We start from the raw sequence: 25,949 nt of genomic DNA, 5'->3' as shown, positions 1-25,949 counted from the left end.
AAAATAAAGAGGATGGTAGACTATTACAAAAATATCTAGACACTATTTTTGCATGGAGCCAGGAATGGCAAATGAAATTCAATACCAAAAAATCCAATTTACTGGAAATGGGTATTAGAGGCAAAAGGTCATCCTTAAACTATTCCTTGGGAAGTGAACCCATTACAAAAGTAAAAGAGGACAAAGATTTGGGAGTCTTGATAAAAGACAACCTGTCACCTGACAGACATATCAGCACAACTGTGGGAAAGACATATGGACTACTGCAGAAGATAAAGTGGAATTCCAATTTATGGATGAAGGGATGATGAAAAAACTTATTGAAATCTTGATAAGTCCAAGACTGGAATATGCATCAGTAGTATGGTCCCCACACACAGTGAAGGATATAAGCAAGATCAAGAGAATACAAAGGGCAGCAACCAAACTGGTCCCCAGCCTGGGAGATAAACCATACGAGGAAAGACTATAAAGTCTGGGTCTGACACTGACAACTTTGAAAGTTCGAAGAGAACGAAATATGATTATAGTGTTCAAGTCACTAAACATGATAGATTGCATTGACAGAAGAGATCTCCTAATTAAAGATGTGAGAACTTTATGAGGTCATGGAAGTTAATTAAGAAAAAACACATTTCTATAGGATGTGAAGAAGTACATTTTTCTATATAGATACATAAATATATAGAATAGCTTAGAAGGTGATATATCCTAAGCTCAAACAATACACGAATTCAAATCTAAATATGATAAATGGAAATCAAGGATATAGATCAAATTGAAACTGTACATAAATTTGAGTCTAGATATGTACTTATAACTGAGGATCAAAATACTCGGAATGATAACAGTTAGCCAATATTATAAGTATGAACTGTTGCTATGAGATTGGCAAAATACTGATCAAGTATCACCTGGGATTTTCAAAATATATTTAAAAACTCAAAGCTACCATCCCGACGGCGATTCTGAGAAGCAAATCATTATCACCTTTTGCCCAGTTAAACACGCCTGGCATTAGAGGCAATATCCTCTCTATGAACTGTAGCTTTCAGAGATTTTCTTACTAATAGGAATGAACAAATTATATGCCAAACGAGTAAGCTGTAAGTGTAACATGAGCTAATACTTTCTGGCTCGAATTTGGGCAACTTAAGAGTCAAAAAATGTAATACACTCGCACTGCTGCTCTCACTTACCAAATAATGAGCTGTGAAACTATGATTTTTATTGTAAGCTACATATGACTTAAATCTTAGTAAAATTGTTCTTCTTGTAAAACTTACGCTCGCGGTCTTCGTATCATTTTGTTTATATATGTTCAATTCAACTACACATAGCGGTGTGTACGATTACGCATTTCATAACCCGGTTATATTAAAGTCGAATACATCAGTCTAGTATGTTCTTATGTGGTTATACGTTGGTGAGATTTTTATTTATATAGACATATATATTTGTTATGTAACAAATTCATAGTGGTTCAATATATAACTTATAAGTGATCGTGAACTTACCGCATAAATCATTTATGCGGACATTTATTAAAAGGACATTTATTAAATGTCCTTACATGACATTGTTTGGATTCGCTTTTGGAATTTGTTATCGTCCTCTTTTGAAGAATGATATTCTTGGCGGTACCACTAATATTCGGGTTCCGTTCCAGTATCACGGAAACCTTTAATAATTCTTTCGTTTGTGTTTTCTTTTCTTTTTTTTCATTTCGAAGATCTATTTTTTCTTTATGGAATGGTTAGGTTAGGAGCTATTAGACAACGTTAACTTTAAGTTTATGATATTCATCTTTGCGTGATTCTGGCATTTTATATTGTCGAGCTTGCTTAGTCAAGAGATAACGGGGGAATAAGTCGTGGGTTACGTGATTTCCGCCTCAGAGCATGTCATTTAATTAGTGATTAGGGTAAATTAAATATTTAGTATTTACCCTTGGACCTAACATAATTTTTTATGGCTTATATCAACTTGTTTTTCCTAAGCGATTGTTGTCTTGTGCACCAAGCAAGGCTTTTGATGGAGTAGTCACTCTTATTGAATACATTTCAAGTATCTGTGACCCTGATGTAAAACGATGTTATTCAGAGTTGTCCTCCAGTTGTCAGGTTTGATACTGTCATTGTTGGTATTGAAACTGAAGAACTTGGAATGTTGGACATTGTCTAAACCATGAAATAGTTTGATTGCTCCAGATTTCCCTGTCTTGGACTGTTTGGAGACCTAACTAGTGGCACCTTTCCTTTTTGACAGTTGAGATAGGTCTGGTCATCTTCCTTTGAGCATCACTTTGAGCATGTGTCAGTTCAAGCAGGTATCATTTCAAGTAAGCTGTTAGGCTAGGTTATTTAACACACCAACTTACAACCTAATTCTATAATATATATTTAGTTATCATACCTATATCAAAATAGCTATTCATACTCCACAACCCAAAAACAGTGAATATGGTGAGTTGGTAACTGAGCTACTAGATTCTCCCTCTTAAGAACAGTGAAGTTCCTCTTGATGATGCTAAAACAACTGTTGGCTTTAGCAACTACCTTTGTGATATGGGCTAATGACTTGAGATTTTGATACTAAGATCCCAAAATCCTTTTCCTGTATATTTTTTTAAGAATTGTCCCGTTTAGGTGGTAATGTGTTTGCTAGTTGTTTTGTCCAAGGTCAATGACTTGCATTTTTCACCATTAATCACATCAGTATGATGATGCCTATGTTGGTGCCATGAGGGGCAAATGGGTACATGAGGATGCTGGCATTGGCATCTTGATTATATATATATTTTCATTGTAGTTGTCCCTAGAGTCTGTGAACTGGTTTGATCATGTTTTCTGAGTTCATTATTACATGCATATACCAAAGGCTTTTTTCCCCCTTATAAGGGAGGTAGCCAAAAACAAAGGCATAAAAACCACTCCCATCCATTCCAACCCTATCATACTCCACTCCCCTCCACCTTCTTCCCTCCCTCTTATCTTGGCACCTCCTGGATGACAGGTCATCCCTGCATCTCGCCCACTGCCCCCAAAGTAAAAGAGAACGACTAATACAGCAGTGACTTTATATTCTATAATGCTACGAGTAGTGTGATGCAAATTACATATGGCAGCCGATGCTGCATGCGAGAATTTGAGTCATGCTGAAGTGGTTAAATGTCAGCAGCTACTTATTATTCCACTTATCTAAATGTTTTATTCTCACTGAAGGGCCTCAACATCTTCCTCTCTCTTGATTATGGTTTTGACATCATCTGTGAACAAGCTAACTGGTGACTGGACTCTTGTATAATATAAAGAGGATAGGAACTAAAACTAACACTAAAGGGATTCTATTCTCTACCAGCAGCCTAAGAGGTCATGAGAACAAATTGTAAAAGACTACATCTCTAAAGGATGTGAAGAATTAGTTTTCCATACAGATGCATAAATACTTGGAATAACTTAGAAGGGGATATAACCTAAGCCAGAACAGTACATGAACTCAAATTTAGATAATTAGAAAATATTGACCAAGGTGAAACCATACATAAATTTAAGCTAGGAATGATAGATTAGAGAGTAGGAGATAGGACCCCACAAACATTGCTCCTTTTCGGTATACTATAATTAGGTAAATACATTGCCCTACTCTACCCCTATCCATACAACAGCACAATATTTCTCTCTTGAGTGACCTTTGAGCCAATCCAGTGACTGATGCTGGTTACTTGAGAGCCATGGGTCTTCTGCAAAAGAAGTCTGGTATGACAGCTTAATTGACTGATCAAACTCCAAACTTCTTCTGTTAGAAGAAGAAGAAAACCAGGTTTTCCAATGTATAATGAGATACTGTTGAACTTTTATCCTATGAATTTTATTAATTTAAAGGATACTGAAAGAAAGTGGTGGTCACTCTTGTCTTTTGATTTTACTTTTCCTATTTTCAATATTCTTTCATAATTTACTGTTTATAGAAATTATATTAGGATGTAAAGTCGTCTGAGAAAAATGACATATGGAAATTAAGGTTTCAGATGTCTTCTACATTTGCAAAATCTGTAAATTGACAGCATATTGATTTCACAGAATTGTACCATTGATGGCACAGTAGTGGTAGTCAACAATGAAGCTTCCAGTCACCTGCCAAGTTATGAGATCTTTTTGGTCAATGACACACAGAAGTTACAGCTTAGCAGTGAAAACAAAACCTTCAGTAAAAAGGTAATGTAAGATTTTAAGAATTAGTGCAAATTTTCCTTGGCTTTTAGATTTCTATTTGTATTTTACTGGAGGCATATATATTCATCATCATCAATTGGGGGCATATGCCAGGGAGTGTGTTGCTTTAAGTGCATGTCGGCTTCAGTCCCTGCAGTCCCTCTGAGTAAGCTCCCATGCAGATTCCCATCCTACTCCAAACAATCTCAATAGGTTTGATCAACTTGCTCCAGCATCTGTGGGCATCCCCTTCATCTCCTCCATTGAGGGTTAGCTTTTGTGGAGACAACGCTGACTAGGATCACCATCAGGGAAATGTGCCACATGCACATATAGCTGGAATTGACATAACAAATTATTCTGGTAACTGGTCTAGACCAAGTCTCACAGTACAGTCTTTGGTTTGATATGAAGTCATTCCAACAATACCCCATGATTCTCCAAAGGCACTTATCAAAGACATTGAGATGATTCTTCAAGTCAGCATTCAATGTCCACGTCACACAGCCATACAGCAAGACAGGTAGCACAAGTGACTTGGAGATTCAAATCTTACTCCTTCTGCACAAGTATTCACTTGGTCTTTGGATCACGTGTTGGACTCGTGATCGACAGCTATTTCCCTCCTGGAAGAGAGCTCAGAGCTCGTAGGTCCGATCTATGGGTAATGCTATAACCTTTCACACACACACACCCCCTACTCCCCGCCCACGAGAGTCAGAGTAACGACCCGAAGCGCAGCTGTACCGAAATGATTTCGGCCCTGGGCAGGATTCGAACCAAGCACTACGCGCACCACCATGCTAGTAGTTCATCGCTCTACCAACTGCGCCACCATGTTCTCTGGTTGAGAGCGTCCATAACACCATGGGCAGTGCCAATCCTTCAAAGTACCTCTTGAAATGACCCCCATTGCTATGCACTACACTACCAAGGTGTGTAAATCTGGAAGCTTAGATTGGATATAGTGGCTCTCTCAGAGGTCAGAAGACCAGGCAGTAGCGAGATTAGTGGTGAGGGGTTTCACCTACTTCTGGTCTGACCTAACAGATGGGGCCCACCTTGCAGGAGTAGCTGTGAGCATATTTAGCTGACTACAGAATGCAGTTGTGAAGGTTACTCCAATTGATAAACATGTATTGCTGGTGAGGGTGAAGTACACCTTGGGTTTCATCTCTCTTATTGTATTATTTGCTCATACTGAGGTATGTAACCTTGAAGAGAAGATGTTCTTTGCCAAATAGAAATAGTTTCAAAATAGATCATATTCAGGCAAATGATAATAGCCCAAATATTGTACAAAAAATATATATATATTCGGGGTGGAGTGGAGCCAGAATGGAGAACAAGTTAATGCATGCTAGAATATTGGAAAGAACTTGCCAAAAAGTCTTAGGGATGCATAGATGCTGTGATTTATTCTAAACTATTTTATTTGTTTGCTACAAGGTAAGTGTACTAATTGATTTGTTATATTTTCTGTTTATATATGGAAGATAATCTTTCAGGAAAGTTTGGCAGCCAGTGATTGGGTTGGAAATACATGTACAAATTTCATCTGAAAGTAAGATTTTTTCAAGAATTCCAACAAAGTATGGTGCTCCTCCCAATAGTCAGGTGGGAGTTTTTGAAGCTGCACATCCTGGAACTCTACCGGTCAGTTCTGTACTTAGAAGTTTATATCATAATACTTGTGTCTGTATTTTATGCAGAGCTCATTTTACAGAAATTTCTATTAATTTTACTTGAGTTTATGTTCATATTTCAAATGGATTAAATCAAATCTGTATTTTGCTTGTATCTATTATCTATTTATAACAAAGACTTTGTTTTATTCATCTGCAGGTGCTGAACAAAAAATGTGTTGAGATAGCAGTGAAGACAGCACTTGCCTTGGGCTGTACAGTCAACAAAGTGTCTCGGTTTGATAGAAAACATTATTTCTACCCAGATTTACCAGTTAGTATAGAGAAAATTATCTTTTGATAAGGTGGGAGAGGTGATGAATGTGTTTTGGATGGGTGTATCCTCTGACTTGCAGAAGACCTGTTCCTTTAACCCGCTAAGACCGACGGCCGAAAATTTATCATAAAAAATTATCATAAAAAAATCAACTCTTATGAATTACTCTGGAAAAAAATCTGCTGTTAGTAGACATGACAATGCATCATCCTACAAGTTTTTATTGCTCTACTCACCATAGTTGTCTCGGAATAATTACCGAGAGTTGGAGAAGATTGTGGTAGCGGCAACTCTCCGCCTCTCTGGCGGCGGCACGCAGTGCTGGGTGGACACGATTGGCTTCACAGAATCCCGTTTTGCCCGACCTCGTGCACTAACAACAGGGGTTGTTGATGCCGTTTTTGGCACGTTTATGGTCACCACCAGATGCATAGTTGTAAATAATAGTTTCGTAAATAAGTAAATACGTAAATACGTAAAAATTCTCGCCGTGACACGATGCGCACGCCTCTCACAAAATTTTGCGGCACACTGGCTGGCGAGAGCAGATTACTTCGTACTAATCTACAGTACTACCATAGGACTACGTCATGGCCAAATATAGCAGTGCTACCAATTTTAGCGCGGTTTTTATTAGCGCTGAAAGTAGCTGCCCCATTTAAGGCCTGTCGGACGTTTGCGATGCAGCCCTATTTAAGGCCTGTCGGTCTTAGCGGGTTAAGGTAACTGGCAGTAGTCCCTGGGCAGGACCACAAGTCACTAAGGGAAGATATATTGTGTTGTTGTCATTCCCTAGTCTGACTGAGCAATCCCATCTCCCTGAGGAACATCATGATTGGAATGGGGTTTTCCTACAAATCCCTTATAGAGTATATGTTGTGTTGCTGGCATGTGCAATTGTGTACAATGCAGTCTTCCATAGTGTGGGGTGAAGTGTTACATCCTGAACAGTTATCTGTGATGTAGTCATCCTGCCGCCTCTGGTAACTTAGGGCTGGAGAGTGTAAATTAAGGTGCCTAAGCCTGTTTTCACAAGATAAATTTCTGAGCCCATGTATTATTTTGGTCATCCTCTGTACAGATTCTAGTGAATTGATATCCATTATATATGACAGAGACCAAAACTGTACTGCATAGTCAAGGATGGGTGAGAGTATATATCCTCAAATGATTTTTGAGTCTGGTGCATGGAGTGAGAGCAAGTAGACCAAGGGATTTGTGGATGGATGAAGTGAATAAAGCTGTAAAAGCTCAAGATCTGGATGCTAGACAAACAAAAACGTGTGTGGATGACAGGAGTTGGAGAAGGATTTATAGACTAAATTGAAAATCTATTCCATGAGAATGGTACACCATGGTTGAGCTGGCAGTAGTGGTGAAAAAAAATGTGGTACAATTTTTCTCATGGTTTAAATGAGAAAAGAGTGAAAAGGATAAATAAAATATGAATTAGAGAGGTGAGGATTTTGTTCTCCGATCCTAGCTACCTCACTCTAGGAACCAGTACATAAGTTGAAAAAAAGTCAATTATAAGCTGCCATATAACTGGTCATAATCATCTATAAGAAGTCACTGTATAACTTGGGATTAAGAATTTAATTGATACCCTTTCAGTCTAGGATCCACCTCTCAAATGAATAAGATCATATAATATTCCAAGAAAAAATATGAAACGTGACACCATGTATGAATGGCTAATGACATAACAGTTTAATTGTGTTTATATATATATATATATATATATATATATATATATATATGTATATATATATATGTATATATATATATGTATATATATATATGTATATATATACATATATATATATATACATATATATATATACATATATATATATATATACATATGTATATATATATATGTATATAAATATATATATATGTATATATACATGTATATATGTATATATATATACATATATATATATATACATATGTATATATACATATGTATATATATATATATATATATATATATATATATATATATATATATATATATATATATATATATATATATATATATATATATATATAAAATTGAAAAATCCCTTCATCTGTTCTATCTTACTTTTTTCAGGCTGGCTACCAAATCACACAGTTGGATCACCCAATAGCCAGTAGAGGACACTTAGAATTTCATGTTTACAATTCAGCTGTCCACAAGAAACCATATAGACATGGAGTAGACATTGTTCAGATTCAGCTTGAAGAGGATAGTGGCAAAAGTCTTCATGACTCTGAAAATCATAGGTAAAATTTCATAGATAAGCTAGTTGTGTTTTGATGCCTTTCTTTGTGTTTGTCTCCACATACAATTCTTTAACCCCTTCACTCTGGGCCAAAATCTCGCGGGCAGCATTAGCTGCCAGATGTGCGATGTTGCATCATAATACAGTACTCGCATTATAAAAAATAAAGTCACCGCTGTATTAATCGTTTTCTCTTTCACCCGTGAATTTTGATAACCATAGAAAATATGATGAGGCCAGTTTACAGAGTATGGGGGTCACACAGGTACAACTACAATAAATATAATCAAGACGCTGACATCGGCATCCTCGTGTACCCACTTGCTCCTCATGACGCTTACGTAGGCATCACCATATGGAAGGGGTTAAGTACATTTGTAAATTAGACTTACTTCCTAAAAAAAAAATTGTTTCAAATTTTGTTATAATCTTCTTAGTATTATTGATTGTAAAAAAGATCAGAAAGACCCCTAAAGTGAAATTTATATATCGAATATTGAGATATATATGGTGACCATATGGTTACCTAAGGAGACAATGGATACAAAAACACCACATTCCTTAAACACTGCTTTATTGGCTATAAAAACAAACCATTTTCTGTGGTATACTTAAACATAACATTAATGAAAATTGTCTCTTCTACTAAAATGACATTCCATTTTGTAACCTCTGTTGGCACTACTGGAACAAACAAACTTACATACACATGTGTATCTCAGATACACTTGTGGTAAGAAGCAAAACATGGAAAAAAGAAATGGTATGGCAGACATTTTGCACTATCACTGTACCCACCAATGAGATCCATAACAGTAGATGCAGGTTTTCCAAGGTCACTCTCCATTTTTTCATCCCCTTTGTAAGTCTTGCCTTGGTATGGATCAAATGCATGGAGGTAGCCAGAGGTAGTGTTTTGACACCATATTTTATAACCAAAACGAATAGGTTTGTTACGAATGGACTGTTTACACCCATGTTTCCCAAAGTATTTCACCATTGCTTCATCATGTGATATACACTGTGAAGGGATGAAGTGTTCCATAAACTTCTCTTGGAGATGAGTGATCAGAGGGCGCAGTTTGGTGTATTTATCATTCTTGTCTTGATTAGTAGTGGCATTGAAATGAAGGCATTTCTTGATGGAATCAAATCTGTCCCGACGCATTGCATCACCTATAGCTTTGTTGTGTAGATCTGGGTCATGTGACCAATACATAGATTTGCTAGGCAATGAGTTGTAGCCAGAAACAATCAAAATGGCCAGAAAAACCTTGAGCTCATTTATGGATACAAAAATATCAGGCCAATTTTTCATCAAACAGTACTTCGTTACTTGTTCTTTCGTGTGTGCAAGGATTTCCTCGTCAAAGAAGAGCTCGAAAAGTTCTACAAAACTAAAGTCTCTATACTTACTGCAATCTACTTCAGGGAAAATACCTGCTCGAGCAGCTGTTCCCTTATTCTTCCCCCACTTTATCTTTGCAGAAGTGTCTGACACTTTACGTCTCTTCCTTGTAGGTTTTTTTCTTGTTTCATTCTGTTCTACAAGAGATTCTTCTTCCTCTTCGTCTTCTTCTTCCTCTTTTTCTTCATTTTCTTCTTCTTCTTCCTCCTCTTCTTCATGACGAGATGCTCGAAATTCAGCAGGGGCTAACAATTGGTTTCCAGATAGGCTTTCTGGGTGACAGACGGTGCCTTCATCCTCCGGTCCAGAATCTTCGTCAGTCAGGTTGCTTACATCTGGGGGCTCGATGTACAAATCTCTGACATCATCCAATGCTTCAAGAAGATCTAAGGCTTCATTGACAGTCAGAAATTTTTGTCTGAAAAACATAAAAAAACATTTATCAATAATAATGTAACTGAAATCACACAGACTCATGAACAAGAATAATTGTGCACACGTACACCTAAGGTAACCATATGGTATTCAACAATAAAAATTTCAATATCTACAAGTAAAAATGAAAATTTTCAAGTGGCACTTCTTTAGTAAATCACTCATATATATCACTATAGTATGCCACAAAATAATTGAATTCACCAAAGTCAATCAATATTTCCAAGGCTCACCTTTTTGCAGCTGACATTGTAACCCCAACCAAAATGGATATAGTTGTCTTGAAGAGTGTCCACACCCTATGACTGCAGCTCTGAAACTGAGCTCACCACAATATATGTAAGAGGGATGCCTCACACTCACGTTGAAACCTGTTTTAGCCTGTTTCCTGTAAATGTGCTGTTGCTAGCCTGGAGGGAAAAAGGATCTATTTTTAGTAACCATATGGTCATCTTAGGAGATAAAGGGTTAAGTATAGTTGTAGTTGTCATTGTTGTAAGTGGATTGGTGTTGGATAGTGTAGTGACATAACAGTGAGTTAGTGAACTCAATGAGTTGATGAACACTTAGATAAATGTTATAAAATGTTGGAACAAGGACAAAGCCTTGAGGCACTCCAACCTTAGATACAAAAAATTGGGTCAGGCAGCCCCAGATATGAACAAGTAAGGGCCTGGTTGCACGGGTAAACCAGATCTGGGAGATCATTCATGTATAGGTAATAAAGAGCTGGGACAAGGACAGAGCTTTGAGGCACTCCAGCCTTAGGTACAAAAGATCAGGACAGGCAGCCCCAACACTTTATTCCTAGTGTCCTGAGCAACCATATGAATGATAAGGCAAAGTCAAGGTGATGGTACAATCTCTACTCAAGGCCCAAGAGCCAGACAGTATCAGATACCTTCTCCACATCCTTACTAACCATAATAGCCTTTCTAGATCCACCATCTAGCAGCCTTTGGGTCCATTGTGTATTTTGTTAGATAGTCTTCAGCACCCACTCCAAGTGGAAACAAAATCTCTTAGAACTTTATCTCTAGCTAGGGAAATTGGTTAGGTGATGGCAGAGGACATGGTCAAACATGTTAGCAAAATTCTCAAAGAAAGATAAGGGGGCAGAGGCAAGTTTCTGGGATTTGAGAATGAGGACAGTATGGGAGATCCTGAATATTTGTGGTAAGTACCCAGAAGCAAGGGAGTTATTGTAAGTTGTCATCTGGGGATGAAAAGAGTTGCAGCAAAATTGGTGCCTCGCTTGCTCACAGATCATCAAAAGCAGTCACGAATGAATATGCGTCAAGAACTGAAAGAAGAGTTGGAAGTTGATTCAGACCTTTTTTCAAAGGTTATCACTGGTGACAAAAGCTGGTGCAATAGCTATGACCTGGAAACAAAGCAGCAGTCATGTCAATAGAAGCATCCAACATCACCACAACCCAAAAAAGTATTCAATTAAGGCAAAAGGGAGTTAGAGTGACTTTAGACTTATTGAAATTATCCACAAGAAAATTTTATATGAATATGAATGTCATAATTTTCAAAATATGAATTCCCCCTGTTACTCAGGTGCTTGGTTGACCTTAATCGTGCTGGCCAACCTCTTATGGAGATTGTGTTTGCACCAGGTCTACATAATGGGGAAGAAGCAGCTGCTCTCATCAAAGAACTCATTCTGATCCTCACCAGGCTTGGTGCCAGCAACTGCCTAATGGAAGGTACTGATTTTCTTTTTTCTTTTTTTCTTTTTCTTTTTTTAATCAAGGGAGTAACCTGTTCAGAGAAAGCCATTTACTTGTTTCTCTCAATCTGCAATTTACCTCCACTCCTCCCTTTCCTACCATATGCAACCCCAAATACCTAAAGCTATCCACTTCCTCAAGCCTCTCTCCTTTAAGACTTGCTTCCAACTCTCTGCCCTCCTCTTTCCTTATACATCTCATCACCTTATTTTTACCTTTTTACCCACATTTACCTTTAACTTTCTCCAATCACATACCTTCCTAAACTCCATTACTAATTGCCTTAATCACCCCTCTAACCTTGCTACCAGTGCAGTGTTGTTAGCAAACAATTGGCTTACCTCCCACTTCTTTCCATTTTCTTTAACCATCTCCAGTCCCCCGCCTATTACCCATGCTTTTACCTCCGGCACTACCCTAACCACATACACATTGAACAGCCATGGTGACATGACACACCCCTGATGCAGTCCTACCTTTACATCAAACAACTCACTCTCTCCATTTCCAATTCTAAAACAGGCTCTACTACTCATGTAAAAAGTCTTGACTGCCCTTAACATCTGTATACATATATATAATATCTATATACATACATATACCAAGGGCTTTTTCCCCCTTAGAAAGGAGATAGCCAAAATCAAAGACATAAATTCACTCCCACCCACTTCATCCCCACATACTCCACTCCCATTCACCATCCTTCCCTCCCTCTTTTCTTGGCTCCTCCTGGATGATGGATCATCCCTGCATCTTGTCCACTGCCCTGGGTTAGGAGCATTGCAGCAAGACAGCATATTCACAGCAAGGTCACTTCATTTAATTGGTGCCCCCCTCCTCATGCAGAAAAAGAGAAGACAGGGAGAAATCCCTTCAGGCTGCATCAAAATATCATTCATACATACTCCCTCACCCCCCCATCCCCTACCCACTCCCATCCAGCACAGCATCATCCATACACAACCATTTTCCACTCACCCCTATCTTCTGTTTTTTCACTTCCTTCCTCAATAGACATCCCCCTTTTAACCAATGCCCCTTTTACCGCATCCATCCATCTCATCCTTGGTTGCCCCCTCATGTTCACTCCCTCCACCTATGCCTTCCACACCTCTTTTACTAATCTTTCTTCACTCATTCTTTCCATGTGTGTGTGTGTATATATATATATATATATATATATATATATATATATATATATATATATATATACATATATACATATATATATATATATATATATATATATATATATATATATATATATATATATATATATACACACATACATACCATCTTTATACATGGGCTTATATCTGAACATTATTAAACTTATAGAAAATATTCTTGCATATATGTAGACAGTACAGTACTATTGTATATGTTGTGCAGGTACAAAGGCTTGAAACAGCAAAGGTGATATTATACTTTTGTAGTGTCATTGTCATCACAGTAAAACTTGTATATTCTTTTTCATAAGCTATGCATATTGTATAATATAATCACCGAGAACTCACATGTCTTAGAATAAACATACAGTAATCATCCGTTTCATTCATTTACAGAGGGTTCTCTGCGAGTAGATGCCAACATTTCTGTCCATCAAAAAGGTGAACCTTTTGGAACCAGAACTGAGGTGAAGAATCTCAATTCAATTAGAGCTGTGGTATGTACTCTATCAATTATTAATTTCAATATTTAGGTTTTGTGTGAACAAATTAGAGTTGAAACCCAATCTGATGTACAATTGCTACTTCAAATAACTGAAATGAACTTAGAAAGGGAAAGACTCCTAGAACAATGTGAGCAATGATTAACTCAGATGAGTAGGGAGTAAAGTGTAGATAATATTGTTATAAAAGCCAAGTAACTTGCCCCCATTTTTTATGAAAGGGAACCAGAAATGTTCTTTTGAACATTTGAAGGCACAGCAAGACAAATGGGATGGAAAAGGGACCCTTAGTCAGCAGTGATCAAACTTAACCTACCCCCAAAAGCTTTAAATGTGTACACAGTATTTGACAAAGAAAATATACATGTTTATGATCAAATTAAGGATGAATTACCAAAGGCATATGAGATTACCCCAGAACATTTCAGAAGGAGATTCAGAGAGGTTAGGAGGGATATTGGTTATGGATATATGGATCTAGCCAAGAATATAAGGAATAACTTAGACAAATGGCTGCATGCGGAAAACGCAGTAACTGCTAAGAAAATCACAAAGGTGTTTGCAATTGAACAGTTCCTTAACATATTAAACAGTGAGGCTAGGTTATATGTGACCACAAAGAAGTGTGAGACCTTGTTACAGGCAGCAAGTTTTGCAGAAAGTTTCATTTTAAGGACAAGTGAATCTAAAAAGAGAAACATGATACAAGCTCCAAGGGGTGAGAACAGAGGTATATATGTGATTCTGAGTCAGAGATATATGAGACCACAAGTAGGAGATAGTTTGAGGAGACAAGCCCAATGTTTTAACTGTGGTAGATTTGGGCATAAAACTCAGGATTATTATGCTAGGCCAAATGGACAAAGGTACAGGAATGAAATGGGAAATAGCAAACCAGGCAGGAGATAATGTGCATAGAAGGAAATAGGAGGGAGATGGATAGAAATAGTAGATGCTATACCTGTGGTAAATACGGTCATGGTATGGAGAATTGCCCCAAGGGAAATGGAAGCAAGGGGAACACACAAGACTGGAGACAAGGGAAAGGCTCTAGCAAGACCACACCACCCCATCCATGTACACATTGAACAGCCATGGAGACATGATACTGCCATGATGTAGCCCTGCCTTTACCTCAAACCACTCACTCTCTCCATTTCCAATTCTAACACATGAGCTACTACTCTCATAAAAACTCTTGAATGCCCTTAACAGTTTTCCTCCAATCCCATATAGCAAAACCTCCCACAGTGCTTTCTTGTATACCTGGTCATAAGCCTTTTCCAAATTATGATGATGATATGGTTTTACGTCACAAACTCCCCCCCCCCCTATCGGGAGGCTAGGATGGTGCTCCTTACAGAGGACTTTGTAGCATGGAATTTAATAAACCATGACCTTGATTCAACTTCGCCAGTGGCAGGATTCGAACCACCATCTCCTCGACCTTTGTCTCGAGAAATAACGCTCTAACCCACTCGGCCAGCGAGCTTCCATTTTTTTTTTTTTTTTTTTTTTTCTTCTTCTAAATTATATAATATAAATTGTATATACAAATGTTGTGAAGTAAAAACTAACAAGTTACTGAAATATTAAAATATGCAAATTAAGAGTGTCATGTGCAGCACACGGGTAATTTGATTGGAACACCCAGTCCAGTTGGCCTGCTTGTGAGGTACATACATACATATACCAAAGGCTTTTTTCCCCCTTAAAAGGGAAGTAGCCAAAAAACAAAGGCATAAAAACCACTCCCACCCATTCCATCCCTATCACACTCCACTCTCCTCCACCCTCACAGGAAGTAAACTTAAGAGCTCTGTTGTGATGTCCATATACTGACAAGTCCATATATGGGCAGTCCGGATACTGGAGGATCACTATGTAGGTATTTATGTTCACATTTATTTATCTTTCAGGTGAAGGCAATTGAATTTGAAATAGAAAGACAAACTGAAATTCTTAATTCTGGAGGAAGAGTCGTCAATGAAACCCGGAGTTTTGATGCAGATAAAAAAGAAACTGTTTCTATGAGAGATAAAGAAGTAGTTCAGGTAAGAACTTGTATTGCTAGTTGCTCTTTTTCCTTGTAGTTAACAGTTGAAATATATTACAGTTTTATACTTTGACATAACTACTCCCAGTATAAGGGAGGAAATGCTTATTGGTACATATATACATATACCGAAGGCTTTTTCCCCCTTACATGGGAGGTAGCCAAAAAACAAAGGCAGCATATAGAAACCACTCCCACCCATTCCATCCCCCTACATACTCCACTCCCCTCCACCCTCTTATCTTGGCACCTGGATGACGGGTCATTCCTCCATCTTGTCCACTGCCGTAAGTAGATGTTATATTTTGAAGATTATGGCAACAGTTAACCAGAGCCCTTACTTGTCTAGGTGCCACCCCAGGGCAAAGCTGTCAGTGATGCACCTCCCATCACCCCTCCCCACCTCCACCACCCTTTACTGCCTATTTTAGTTATTGGCTTGTAAAATAATTAAACAAATTTTAAGATTTGCATTTCATGTCCCTATGGCAGAAAGGATAAAGGAAAATTTTCATATTTTGTTCAGGGCTTCTTTGACCATTTTTTATCATTATTTTGTTAGCCTTGTGGATGGCAAGTCCAGGCTAGAATTGCTGCCCTCCGCGTAAAACTATTGGTCTTGGTCATATGCCAACACCCCATGTGAGGGCCCTGCTGCTAACAGCTCTATTCATAATGAGAAGTTTTGCAAACATCTCTATTGATAATGAAAAATTTCATAATTTACCTAATAGGAAATGCAATGAATTTAGTTGTATTGATATCCTCCTTTTCTGCATGAAGGGAAGGAGAGGATGGTTGCCAAGTTAATGAAGCAGCTTTGCTGTGGATGTGCTGTGCAGTGGCGTACCTAGTGCTTTTGCTGCCCGGGGCTGCCCTCATGTTTGCCGCCCCTTCTCACAAGGAATTCAATAATTCAATATTACAAATGCACATTAACTCGTAACAGTAGCCTAGTCCAATTTCTGTGCAAAGTATGTTTATTTTCACCCATGTATACCTGTCCAATCGGATCAATGTTAACACGCTTGCAAACTGTCACGCTTAATAACATAGAAAAAACTGACATCTATGAGAGACTGATTAACTTAATTTTATATCAATCATACAAGGACCAAAAATGCCACCACTCAAAAAGTGCCGCCCGGGGCGGACCACCCCTACCGCCCCCCTTAGCTACGCCACTGGTGCTGTGTCATGTGACACTGCTTCTGACCCAGGGCAGTGGGTAAGATGCAGGGATAATCTGTCATCCAGGAGGTGCCAAGATAAGATGGAGGTAAGAGAGTGGAGAGGAGTGGAATGTAATAGGGATGGAGTGGGTGTGAGTGATTTTTATGCCTTTGCTTTTTGGCTACCTCCCTTATAATGGGGGAAAAAAGCCTTTGATATATGTATATATGATATTTTTGTAAGAATGGGTTGTTGATAATATATTTCTTTGATTTATTAAAGGATTACCGTTTTATGCCTGAACCAAATCTTCCACCTCTACGGCTGTATGACTCAGATGAACCTGGTTATAAGAAAATTGAAGGATCATTAGATATAGCTACCATCAGAGCTTCAATACCAGAGCTGCCAGATGCCACAAGAGAAAGAATAATGACAATATATAAAATCCCACTTGTGCAAGCAATAACTCTCACTGTAAGTATATGATAAGTATATATATATATATATATAAATGTTTTTAAGATATAATTGTATTAGTTTGTAAATATATATTCATATATATATATATATATATATGCAGAAAAACCACCAAAGAAAATAATAAAATGATGACCAAGCACTTTTGTCTATTTAGACATCTTCAGGGTATCCTGAATATACCCTGAAGATGTCTAAATAAATGAAAGCACTCGGTCTTCATTTGATTATTTTCATTGGTACTTTTTAAAAAAATACATTTATTGCCTTTATTCATAGAGTACTTAAATAAAATTCATTCAATGGCTTCACTTTTGTTGTTTATTTATTTACCAGTATATTCATATTTATTTATCTTTATTTATTTTCATGAAATCATGTACAGTATGTCTCTTTGTTTAGAATGTTTGTCTCGCTGCATTAAGAATTCATTTTGAAGACAGTGAAGAAATATCACGTCGTGAGTCCCCATGTAGGTGCACTGCTCTGCAAACTTGATAAATGTTGCCAATTGTTTAGCGGCATCCTTCCACGTTACTCTTGGCTCTGGGTCATCTTCCTCTTTTCTCTCAGCCTCTGTTTCCTTACCATGCTTCTCCTCAATCACTGCCTGAATGATTTCATCGTCGGTTAGTGTGGTTGTGATAGCTTCGTCATTGTCGACCTCCATCCACTCCTGAAGAGCTTCATCAGTGACGCTAAGCTTAGCACTACCACGCATATCCTTCAACTCAGCCATCACTGCCTTCCTTAGCTGTCGGTATGTGTTTGTGTGTTGAGAGAGTTGCTAATAGACAGCTGCACACTTAACATCAGGTGTCTTATTACAGTGGGCACTGGCCTGACGGAGCGACGGGATTTGTGGGAGATGGCGGGGAAGATGCGCGCTACCTCTGGCAGTGGCGGGAGTGGCACGGGAATTTTAAATTTTATTTTTTCGAATTTTTACATTTTTATACAAAATTATTATTTCCTCGTGAATAATATGCCGGTTATAAGAAGGAGCCGGATACGAGAATAATGGATAAAAGAGCTTTTACTGTGTTTAGAATCACAAGTTCATGTGCTTTCTCATGCATATATATACATATATATATATATTTATATATATATATAATATATATATACTGTATATATATAGATAGATATATATATATATATATATATATATATATATATATAAATATATGTATGTATTTACACCATATATGTATTTACACCATCCAGCATTGAAACAATAGCAACACAGAATAGGCCTCACTACAGATTCAACCTGCCCCACATACAATCACTACACAGAGGACACAGAACACCTCATACTACAGTGCCCCATACTAATAATCTCTAGACAATAACTCAATATATCCTCCCTGTGTGATTTATGGACTCACCCAAAGGTTGTGGGCCTTTTGCTAGAGAGACAAGGGGAAACAAATTGATTGATTTTGAGTGAATGAAGATGGGGTCGCCATATGATGAAGTGATATAGGTAAATTAGCTCCAGCTATCAGGCCCTACTATGGAAATGCTGTACCTCCCTGCATTGCTAATGCTCCACGGGTGTGGTGGGACAGGGATGACCTTTGATATATGAGGTGCTGACATGGGACTGATGTTTATTGGGTTTTAATTTTGTATAAAGTAGGTGTGTGATTTGACTCGGCCATCCTCCATATAAAGAGTAAGAGATGAGCGAGATGTGTAAAATAATGAGGCTTTTTCACACCCATGCCAAGCCACCTTACTTTCTGGGAAATTGTGTATAGGTTGGGACAAAAAGAAATAATGTAATGTTCTCAGTATAATGTATGTATTTTATTTATAATTTTCAGAGTCATGAAGGCTTACTACATTACTTTGAGGAAGTGATGGAAGATACCTCAAGGAATTCTACTTTGGTGTGTAATTTGCTTCTCATAGATCTTCTTGCTCTCTTGTATGAGAAGGATCTACATATAAACGTTTGGTAAGATTGTAGAATCATAGATTTGAAATTATGTATCTGCTCTCATATTTGTTCTTGGCAGCAAACTTGAGGACCGGTTTGGTTGCTTCCCTTTGTATTCTCTCAATCTTGCTTATATCCTTCACTCTGTGTGAGTACCATACTATCTATCTGCCGGTATATACCAAGAGCTTTTTCCCCCTTACAAGGGAGGTAGCCAAGTCAGAGGCACGTACCTATTCCCACCCATTTCACTCCCACCATACTCTCCACCCCTTCCATCTCAGCTTCTCGTGAATGATGGGTCATCCCTTCATCTGCCAACTGTCCTGGGTCAAATACAATGCAGCAAGACATAGTACATCCAGAGCAAGGCCACTTCACATAATTAGCAACCCCCTTCTCCGTCCTCTCATGCAGGAAATGAGAGGATGGGGAGAAATCTCTTTGGACTGTGTCAAAGTATCATTCATACAAAAGCATCCCCTAACCCACCCCCCCATCCCCTTGTTTCATAAAAACTCTTGACTGGCATTCCCCCATATTACTGACATTATTCCACTCTTGGATGGATCAGGGTTTCGATGAGTTTTCTCATCATCTCTTCATCCATATAGTGTAACGCCACTTTAATCTTCTGCAGTAATCCATATGTCTCTCCCACAATCCTACTGATATGTCTGTCAGGTGACAGGTTGTCTTTTATCAACATTCCCATGTCTTTATCCTCTTTTGCTTTTGTAATGGGTTTGCTTCACAAGGAATAGTGAATCTGTATGTGTGCATGTTTTTTTCAGTCATCCAGGAGGTGCCAAGATAAGAGAGAGGGTGGAGGGGAGTAGAGTGTATTAGGGATGGAATGGGTGGGAATGGTTTTTATGCCTTTTTCTTTTTGGTATATGTATGTAAGATTATAGAAATAACAAAGTTCCATATTAATTTTTTAGTTCTGAATTTGAGTCATTTCATATCCCTAATTCTTGGTATAGAAAAAATCTATAACCCTGGAAATAAAAGATTTATTCCCCTACCTGACTGATCTCATTAAAGAAAAAACTAATATACTTTTCATTAACTGTCACATTAACAAATCACAAGAAGTCATTATAATTATGGGGTGCCTTAACAGTGCAGTAACATGTACCCTTCAGGTGCCACTTATGCAAATTGTGAATTTGTATTTTACTTAGCAAATGTCTTATGTGATTCTTTATTTCAGTCCAATAACTCCAAAAGTTTTTGGAGAAATTGTTGATTTGCAACAGAGTGGCACTATTGCTCATCAGAATACTCTTCGTCTTCTTAAAGAGCTATTTGAAGGGAATGAGTGTTCACCAGCGGAGGTGAGTGAGAGTAGTATCTTCCTACTTATAGTAGAGAACAGGTAAAGTGAGGAGAGGTAGGCAGAGAGATGCTGAAAATGAGAGGGTTGAATGAGAAGTAAAAGGAAGAATACCACACAAAACTGAGAGAGGTATGGAAGTAGTGAAAAGGAAAGGGAAAGTGGGAATAGAAGAAGAGCGAATGTGCTTCAAGGTAGTGAAAAAGAGTATACACCAGAAGATGCATAGCTGTGAGCTGTGACTGAAGCCATTACCTGTGCACATGACCTGTTAGGGCAAGTATGGCTATTGCTACAGCAATGAACTGGAGAAAAGTGCAAGACAGTCCCACATCTCGGAGAATGTGAGATCCACATATTTCCAATTATGCCACCAGTGTGCTGGTGTTTTAAAGAAGCACTCCATGTAAGTATGCAAAGATTGTATACAGGATGAAGAAGATGAAAGGGAATAGAATGAAGGGCAGTCAATGATCCCATGAAGAGGTGAGGGCAGTGGTGGTAGAAAAAAAGTGTGCAAATGAAAATGTTTTGTAAAGAAGAAATGAGGAAGCATATTAGTTATAAAGGGGTGAGAAGCAAAATGTAAAGTGAGGGAGATCAAGAGAAGAACAGATCTGAGGTTGGGTAAGTGTTTGACAGAATTTTGAAAATAATAAAAATAGAGGTTTTGAAAGGAAGTGAAAAGTGTGCAAAGTGGCAGGTCTGGTAGAGGTTCCAATTGTTAACTGAAGTGAAGGCTAGGAGAGGAAGAACAGCAAAGTAATTCAAGATGTTGAATGTTAAGGAGAATATGGAGGCTTTGACTTTGGCAGTAGGTCATACCAGGAAAGTGACTGTGATGGGAAAGAAGAATGAGGCTATAGTTAAAAGGGAAAATACAAATACCATTGAAAGAGGTGCCAAGATAGGAGGGTGGAGGGGAGTGGAATATATGGGAAATGAAATGGGTGGGAGTGATTTCTATGCCTTTTTCTTTTTGGCTACCCCCTGTGTGAGGGGGAAAAAGCCTTTGGTATATGTATGTATTGAAAGAGATGGAAGCTGTAAAGGGTCTTGGGTTGGATGGTTGTCATATGGAATGCCTGACAGAAAGTGGAGTAGGTATAACAGAATAGTAAGATTGTGTTTATAAAGGAAGTGTACTGGTGGACCAGAGGAATGCATGTATAGTTCCACTATACAGGTGGGAGAGCAATAAGTATGATTGAAGTAGTTTTAGAGGGATCAATCTGTTGAATGTGGTCAGTAAGGTGTATGGAAGTGCATTGAGAGGATTAGGAGGGAAACAGAGGGAGTAATTGGAGAAGAGCAGTGTAGGTTTAGGGGAGGAAGAGGATACTTAGATCAAGTGTTTGTGGTGAGATAGATATGCAGCCTGGCCAGGTTGGGTTTTATCCTCTTGAGGGAGAGAGTATTCAGAGGGATGGAAGTCAGGGGGTCTGACATGAAGTAGTATCTTGTCTTTCAGTCTGTTGATAGAGCAGTGATATGATCATGGATATGCTTCTGGAGGCAGGAATCCAGTGGATGTGGAGATTGAGAAGAGAGTATTTGTGTGTGATATAGACATTTGGTCATTCTTTTTATGTTTCTTGGCATGTTTGAGTGTTCTGCCATATAGTGTAATGGGTGTGTTGTGTTTGTGGAGGCTGTGGCAAGTGTTTATATGTCTCTCATGTCAAGGTGGTCCTTGATTCGAGGACTTGTTTTGTGGTATAGATGGTCTACAGGTGTTGTATTTGTGCATCCTGTAATTGTCTTTAGGGCTTTGTTCTGTATGGTCTAGTGTTGTGGTGTATCTCAAGTTAGAGACCCATGCAGGGCTTGCATAATTTAACACAGAGTATATATATTGTGTGTCTTGCGGCACTGCTTCTGACCCAGGGCGGTGGGCAGGGTGCAGGGATGACCCGTCATCCAGGAGGTGCTCAGATGAGAGGGAGGGTGGGAGGGGTGTGGAGTGTATTTAGGGATGAAATGGGTGGGAGTGTTTTTATGCCTTTCCCTTTTTGGCTACCTCCCTTGGAAGGGGGAAAGAGCCTTGGTATATGTATGTATGTATGTATATATATTGTTTGTATACTTTAATGGTAGTTTCTTTGTTGTGTCTGAATGTTGTAACAGGAAGTGATTTAAGCACATTGAGTTCAGGTATGTATTGGTTTTATGTTTGTGATGTGTTGTTTGAATAACATGGATGTATTGTATATTATGTCAAGAATCTTGGGTGAATGTGTGTTGATAAATAGGTGTGGATATTTGTGGCAGGTTTTGAACTCGTTTATGACAATTCATAGATAATAAAGAAAATGTATTTGTAATCAGATACTGATGGTCATGACTTTTAATTTTTGTTCATTTATTTGAGCTTTATTATGTTTTACAGATTGTGGAAGCTAATAAATGGCAAACCATAAGTGATCCAGATGTACTTGAAGAACTGTGTAATCAAATCTTATCAGAAAATGAGAAACTAGTAAGTGATCATACTTAATTTTTTTTTTATTAATTTTTATGTACAATTTGTTACCCACTCTTACAGTGGTATGGAAGGCAGATGTGGAGTTTGTGAACATGAGGGGGTGACCTAGGATGAGATGGATGGATGAGGTGAAAGGGGCTTTGGGGAAGAGGGGAATGTCTGTTGAGGAAGGACGGGAGAGGACAGAAGACAGGGGTGAATGGAGAATGGTTGTATATGGATGATGTTGTGATGCATGAGGTGGAATGGGTGAGGGGAAAGGGGGTGAGGTATTATGCATGAGAAAAATTTGATGCAGCCTGAAGGGATTTCTCCCTGTCCTCTCCTTTTCTTCATGAGGGGACGGAAAGGGGGGGTAATCACCAATTTAATGAAGTGGTCTTGCTGTGGATGTGCTGTGTCTTGCGACACTGCCTCTGACCCAGGGCAGTGGACAAGATGCACGGATGACCCATTATCCAGGAAGTGCCAAGATAAGAGGGAGGGTGGAGGGGAGTAGAGTGTATTAGGGATATAATGGGTGGGAATGGTTTTTATGCCTTTTTCTTTTTGGCTACCTCCCTTTGTAAGGGGGAAAAAGCCTTTGGTATATGTATGTACAAAATTACATTAATTCCTTTGTTATTCTGGGAGTGCTGTGGATAGCCTGGTGGCAATGAAAATAAAAAAAAAGTACTACCTAATGGTTTTGCATGTGTATGTAATTACCTAATTATAGTATACAGTAAGTCCTCGTTATATGGTACATATGCGTTCCTGAAAACCTTACCGCAAATTGAAATTACCGTATACAGAACCCATTATAACGTGTAATAATAGGATATGGCAGACGTACCTTCTCCCTGCTCTTTCCTCTTCAAAACACAAGCGAATACCGTATGTGATTTTTTTTACCTTAAATAGAATCGAGGGTAGTAATTATCAAATACCGTAACTGTGAATTTACTAGACAAAGAATTACCGTATAAGGAGGACTTACTGTAGAGGAAAGGAGCAACACTCGTCGGGTCATATCTCCTATTCTCTAATTTTTTATCATACCTAGCCTCAAATTCATGTACAATTTCAACTTAATCTATATCCTTGATTTCATATTATCATATCTACATTTGAACTCGTGTATTGCTTGAGCTTGGGCTATATTACTTCCGAAGCTGTTCCAAATGTTTATCCATCTATATGGAAAACTGTATTTCTTTACATCCTTTGGACATGTCGTCTTTCTTAATTTGCTCCCATGACCAAAGCCTATCCATCTTTATGCAGGAGATCTCTTATGTCAGTACACTCTATCCCCTTTAGTGACCTGAATACTGTAATCATATCACCTCCTCCTCTTTGATCTTTCAAAGTTGGCAGACCCCAGTGTTTTTTCTCTCCTCATATGGTTTATCTGCCAGGCTGGGGACCAGTTTGGTTACTGACCTTTGTATTCTCTTAATCTTACTTATATCCTTCACTCTGTGTGGGGACCATACTATTGACACATATTCCAATCTTGGATGGATTAGGGTTACAAGTTTTTTCTTCATATCTTCATCCATATAGTGAAACACCACTTTGAGCTTCTGCAGTAGTCCATATGTCTCTCCCTCAGTCCTGATGATATATGCCAGGTAACAAGTTGTCTTTTATCAACAATCCCAAATCTATCTGTGTATTTACTTAGTTGCATTATACATTATATGGGAAGGGGAGCTATGCTTGTAGTGACCCGTCTTTGTATCTCACAACATCTAGTTTGTTCTTAAATTCTTGTATGGTGTTTGCACACACTGTTGTTTCATCCAATTTGTGTTTATACTGTACATAGTCAGGACACTGAGGGACACGCCCAGCTCTGAATAATTATTGCCTCAAGTTTCACTAACTGGGAGAACTTGGAGCACCACAGTGGCTGGCAATGGTCCTCGGGCTTTCCCACAGATCTCTCTGGGAACAAACTTTGACTGATGTAAGTGTTGAATTTATATGGGACTGTGTATATGTCACAGGTTCAGTAGTAGAAAGGGAGCAATCACCAGTTGTCAGCTCTTCTTGTGTGGAAAAGGGTAGCAAATACAATTAATATATCAGACTTGGTCAAGGGAGTGAGTATATCCCCTCATGGCTCCACCTCTTGATGAAGGAGAGAGGGTAGATGGGTTTTGAAAACTGGCATCAGCTCTGTCCATTTTGAAGAACCACCATAAGCGGGTACCCGTCATTGGTCCCTCAAGAATTCTAGTTACATAAACTGCCTTGTTGAAACTAATAATATTTCTATTAATTTCAGGTCAAGAAATATCACACAAATTCTAAGAAGAAGGTCAGAGTTATGAACAACCTGATGGCAGCTGCTCGAGTTGCCACTGATGGACGGGCAAAACCAGCTCTTGTGAAGCAGATATTCCATAGGAAGTTAGAACCCAGTAAAGAATGAAAGTGTATGGGAATACATTTGTATTTATAAATAGGATTTACAAATTCTTAAAGTAGATAATTATAACCCCCCCTTCCCATTGTTTCTGGGCTGGATAATCCCACTAGTTCTAGTCGAATTGGTGAACTTTTTTTTTTTTTTTAATCAAGGAGGGGGTAGGGGGTTTCAGTGTAAAAAATCAATCAATTAATAAATAAAAATGTGTATACATTTCTGTTTGTTCAAATTACCCCCCTTTAGTCACAAGCTTACCTCAAATCCAAATTCTTCAAAACTGTTCTTAGGTCCCATATTTCAAATTTATTTACTAACATTTTTATCACTGCATGTGATTTTGCTAGTATAA

At 38.3% G+C, this 25,949-nt stretch overlaps 1 protein-coding gene across 6 annotated transcripts; it reads left to right on the top strand.

Annotated features, from left to right (window-relative positions):
- The first annotated feature begins 1,663 nt into the window (after positions 1-1,663).
- Positions 1,664-25,824, top strand: GatB (glutamyl-tRNA(Gln) amidotransferase subunit B, mitochondrial). Of its 6 annotated transcripts, none has more exons than XM_076211906.1 (13): positions 1,664-1,760; positions 4,083-4,217; positions 5,723-5,870; positions 6,060-6,173; positions 8,275-8,447; positions 11,856-12,004; positions 13,594-13,694; positions 15,620-15,754; positions 17,212-17,406; positions 19,242-19,375; positions 20,574-20,697; positions 23,086-23,175; positions 25,457-25,824. In XM_076211906.1, exons 2-13 carry the CDS (start codon positions 4,120-4,122, stop codon positions 25,601-25,603), a joined length of 1,608 nt encoding a protein of 535 aa, XP_076068021.1. In that variant the 5' UTR covers positions 1,664-1,760; positions 4,083-4,119; the 3' UTR covers positions 25,604-25,824. The 6 variants fall into 6 exon arrangements, with proteins under 6 accessions (XP_076068021.1, XP_076068019.1, XP_076068023.1 ...); XM_076211904.1 differs by lacking the exon at positions 1,664-1,760 and adding an exon at positions 1,773-1,924; XM_076211908.1 differs by lacking the exon at positions 1,664-1,760 and adding an exon at positions 1,854-1,873.
- The last annotated feature ends 125 nt before the right edge of the window (positions 25,825-25,949 follow it).

The sequence above is a fragment of the Oratosquilla oratoria genome, chromosome 29 (assembly GCF_046742065.1).
Source record: "Oratosquilla oratoria isolate Oo_2021 chromosome 29, ASM4674206v1, whole genome shotgun sequence".
In the NCBI taxonomy this organism is placed as follows: domain Eukaryota; kingdom Metazoa; phylum Arthropoda; class Malacostraca; order Stomatopoda; family Squillidae; genus Oratosquilla; species Oratosquilla oratoria.
This window is presented reverse-complemented; position numbering and strand designations above follow the sequence as displayed.